At 35.5% G+C, this 4,504-nt stretch overlaps 1 protein-coding gene across 1 annotated transcript; it reads right to left on the reverse strand.

The window, feature by feature from the left end:
- Nucleotides 1-562: 562 nt before the first annotated feature.
- LOC109177958 (monoacylglycerol lipase ABHD6-like) lies at nt 563-4,144 on the reverse strand. Its single transcript, XM_019327474.1, has 5 exons — nt 3,655-4,144; nt 3,037-3,304; nt 1,677-1,772; nt 1,286-1,353; nt 563-904 (listed from the first exon to the last, which is right to left on the reverse strand). The coding sequence occupies exons 1-5, from the start codon at nt 4,092-4,094 to the stop codon at nt 769-771; spliced, it is 1,008 nt and encodes a 335-aa protein (XP_019183019.1). The 5' UTR covers nt 4,095-4,144; the 3' UTR covers nt 563-768.
- Nucleotides 4,145-4,504: the final 360 nt, after the last annotated feature.

Genomic DNA, 4,504 nt, shown 5'->3' on the forward strand with positions numbered 1-4,504 from the left:
ATGGATACTACTCGTGCTAATGAGAACATATCATTATGGTTGGTGTTTTTCTGTTATTGAGTGGTAGTGCTTGCACCAAGTGGGAGAATGTAACGTTTATCCGTTACTATTATTATAACATTAGGATAAGTTATGATAATATTCAGTATTTGATATGTGGTGCAACACTAATAACCTAATAACTAGACTACCATTATGATTAGGAGTCTGGTTAGGGTTTAGGAGACCTAAAGACAATCAACCACAATGATGGCCAGTGGTTATATAAGGTCACTAGTCCTCTCACTGCTCACAATACATACCTCATACACCATCTAGAGAGAGCTGAGTAAAGTGAGAGACAAAATACTCGTTACCTCTGCAGCAGTCCGGATCGTGCAACCGTGTAAAGAGCTATGGCTGGAGGTTAGTCGATCCTGTGATCACATAATTATGATGCATGTGATATTTTAGTCTAACATTTCATACCGGAATCTCCTCGTTGGTTGGTAATGGGAATTACATGCTCACTAGTATCAATATTTATTTGGTGCTATATGGAACTCGATCGGCTTCAGCTATATATTATTCTATACACCTAACCAAGGTCAGGTGCTAAATCCATTTCATTATATTCCAAGGTCTCATTCATATGCTTACATTCCAAACTGTGCTAATGTAGTAAAGGTTACAGGCTGGGGAGCTAGGAAATTATATATGGCTTTCGAAAAAAAAAAAAAGGAACATACGTTTTGATATTTAGGACGGGATGGAACTGAAGCTTTGTTATCACTTTCGGGCTTTATCTACTTGGAGGGAAACAAGGAACTTCTTGAGACACCTGTTGTAGACGCAAGGTCGCTCCAGGTGAACCAGGTGACCTGCCTTCCTTATGCCTTCGAATGTTGTCTTGCTTCCTAGTTGTCTGTCATCATATACACATGTTTAGCATATTTCTGCATAGATATAATGTTCTTGTGTGTCTGTCTAATTAGCAGTGAAATGTTATATATAGGCAACCTTTTAAATGGTTAGAGTTTGACCTCTTTCCTTATTTTTGTTCATGAGTCCATTCAAATGGGAAATTAAAGTTCATTATAGTTCTTTGAGTGTCAATATGAGTTTTTTCTACTTTTACTTGTAGTTCCACTACTCTTGGACGATTTCCACATTTGGTCACACAGCTTTTAAAACCTTGTCACATTTGGTCCTCTGGCCTAATTTTCGGACACGATTGGACCCAAACGTAAAAATGGTTCAATAGTAGTTGGATCAAAAGTGGAAAATATTGTGCAGAAAAACTTACTCTTTCATGGCTTTAGCTAGCTCGACCTTGAAAATCTGATCATTCTCACCCCAAAGAAGATGTATTCTCTGTGAAAGAAAACCAAACATGCATCAATCAAGATATGCTGGAACATCATATCATATTCGACAACTTTTTCCCTTTTCTGGGACAACAGGACTATTAGAATTCTATGTATTTCAGTTAGATTATGATTCTCTATCCTAGTCTTCATGTGATTCCCTCACTATATAATATATATATATATATATATATATATATATATATATATATATATATATATATATATATATATATATATATATTCTCGTATCCTGTATCTTTATGAGAAGTTTATTCAATAAAATACATTCAGTTCTCATTAGGACATGTTGGATAAAATTAAAGTTACCTGGGGAAAGTGAGTGGTAGTATCGACATCATCGTTGTTGCTAACGATCAACCCTTCCAGCAGTTCACCTCTTTCTTTTCTGTTGCTGAACATTACCTGTCATCATCATTAGTAGCTGTTTAGCTCCTTTATTTGTCAAAACCTCAGATAATTAAAGTTCATAGTTGGTTGGATAGTTGGATATGTCCATTGACCAATGAAATGCATATAAAAGTGATGGTCAAATTGGTGGATATGAATCACAATTTGGTCTCCCACAACTGATCTCAACAAGTAGGTTTGGTTGGTTGAACAAACTAACTACATAGTCTCAAAAATAATACTCTTCTCTGTACACCTTATATTATTATTTTTTTTTTTTTAAAAAAACAATAATATAACCATATATTAGCATTGAGGGGTTACATATAGCAGGGATATACTGGACTTTAAATTAAGATGTCAAACCAGTACAAAAACACTGTTTCTTTTGATTTACAGAAAAGTCGCAACATGCACTTTGGGGGAAACCAAGTAACAATGCCAATAAATATTCTACATAAAGTCAAATTTAAAATCTTAAGATTACCAACGCAACTGTTTGACCAATTCGATTGGGATTTTAATCCTATTATTTGTAAATAGTCTTCTATAGTCTTCTATTATTATAATCAGCATTCAAATCGAGAAAAAGTTATATATATGTGAGTTATATAAAATATGTGTGTGTATAAATATATAGAGTAATTTCAATTTTTGGTCCTAAATTTATAGGTAATAATTCACTTTTAATCCTTTTTTATTAGAACATCTTTATTTGGTCTTAGTATTATTGTGGCATGACAATTTTTAGTTCTCTACCAACAAAATCGTTGAAATACTGTTAATACAAAGACATTTCAATTAATCTTTTTTATACAAAGTATGTTGAACCGCTATATTTTTAATGTTTATTTTTTTAAAACATCCATAATTGAAGACTGAAATGTACTTGTATTTAACGATATTTAAACTATTTTATCGATAAAGGTCAAAAAATGATCATGCCACATTTTCATACTAAGACTAAAAAGTGGATGTTATAATAAAAAATGACTTAAAATGGACCAATACATATAAATTTAGGACAAAAAAATGTAATTAACTCAAACCTAAACATGGAAGAATTTCTTGCTTATTAGCTAAGGAATAAGTTGAGTAATTAATCAAATTTTAACATATGAAGATGGAGAAGGAAGAAATGAGTTTGCAGGCCGGATTGCATGCATCATGCATGCATGGCAACTATAATACAAACGTAAATGGCATTTCAATATATATGTGTATATATCAGTATATAAAGAAAAGATTGAAATTAATCTAAATAAATAAATCCACTAACCTGAAGGAAGTCTTGGTGGAGGCGATTAGGGAACCAGTACTTCTTGTAAGCAGCAACCTTAAGAAGCCCCTTTAAACCCTTAACAGATGTCGGCAACAACAGCTCCGATGAATTGGAGAATCCTAGGCTGTGAAGCGTGGCGGCGCTGATCGAATCCGTCATCGCCAATATCGAACCGGAAATCACCATCGCCTCCACCAGCTTCGGGAACATCTCCGCCATCTTAAACGCCACCATCCCGCCGTAACTAAACCCAACCACCGTGCACCTATAAACGCCAGGAACTCATCAGTAAAAAATACAGGTATTTGGTAAATAACTGTTAGCTGATTGAGTTAGTTGATTTGACTAGCTGATAGCATTAGCTGATTGTATAAAAGTGTTTGGTAAATTAACTGTTAGGTGATTACATACAAAATAACTTTCTCAAAAGATGATCGAAAAAGTTATTTTGAATAGTTTTTTGAATTTCAACATTTTGAAAGAATAAATTATTACAAAAAGTTAGTTAATCAAACATTCATTGATTGTTTAATCAAGTCTATAATGATCAAATAAATCAAAATTAAATTGATAAAGTAACTATTTTACCATATACTAGTATAATATATATAATACCTTTCCACCCCGAGCCTCCTGAGCCCCTCTGCGACGCACTCCGCCTGGAAAGTCGGCGACCGGTCCTTGCTATCGGTGATGGAGCCGCCGAAGAAGAGGAGGTCCGGCACGTACACGGAAAACTTGTTCGTCAAGGCACCCACCTGGAACTGCCACGTGACGATGCCCTCGCCGGCGAAGCCGTGGATGAGCACCACCGCGGGCTTGTTGGGCTTGTGTTTCACGGTCTCGTACTTGTTGTTGTTGGTGACACCGCCGGCGCCGGCGGAGGTGGGAGTGGTGGTGGCTTTCTTGTGTTTCTTTGGCTTTTTTATGGTCTCCTTAGGGACCCAGAAGTTCATGACCGTGCCGGGCTCGATCTCAAAGGCGTGAGGTCTAATTCCAGCCATTTTCATCAACCCATGCAACAGTGGCTTCTGAGCTTCCACGAAGTTCACCATTTTTTCCGGCTATGCTGCGTTTCTGCTGTGGTCTCTGCTCTGACCGGTCGGGGACTCAAATGAGGGGTTAGTTCTTGAAGGCAATTCAACAAGTTTTGGGAAGTAAAGGTTAATTTTTGTGGGGAATTGAAGAAGAATGAGTGATCAGATCTCACACATATATATTACTAGTAATTACTATATAATACATTGAGTATGCATGTGATATATTTTCAATTGTATTCACGTACGTTGAATAAATAAATATAAGTAATATTGTATTTTATTATTTTAAATTTTTAATTGAATAATTGTTTTAAACCTATTTCATTGATATCCACACAATTCCACATAGACTCGATCTCATGACTTAACTTCCACATGAAAGAGATCATTACATGTCATCTGAGCATAAGGTGCTTGGCAGTTTA

This window comes from Ipomoea nil, unplaced genomic scaffold (assembly GCF_001879475.1).
Source record: "Ipomoea nil cultivar Tokyo-kokei standard unplaced genomic scaffold, Asagao_1.1 scaffold0805, whole genome shotgun sequence".
In the NCBI taxonomy this organism is placed as follows: domain Eukaryota; kingdom Viridiplantae; phylum Streptophyta; class Magnoliopsida; order Solanales; family Convolvulaceae; genus Ipomoea; species Ipomoea nil.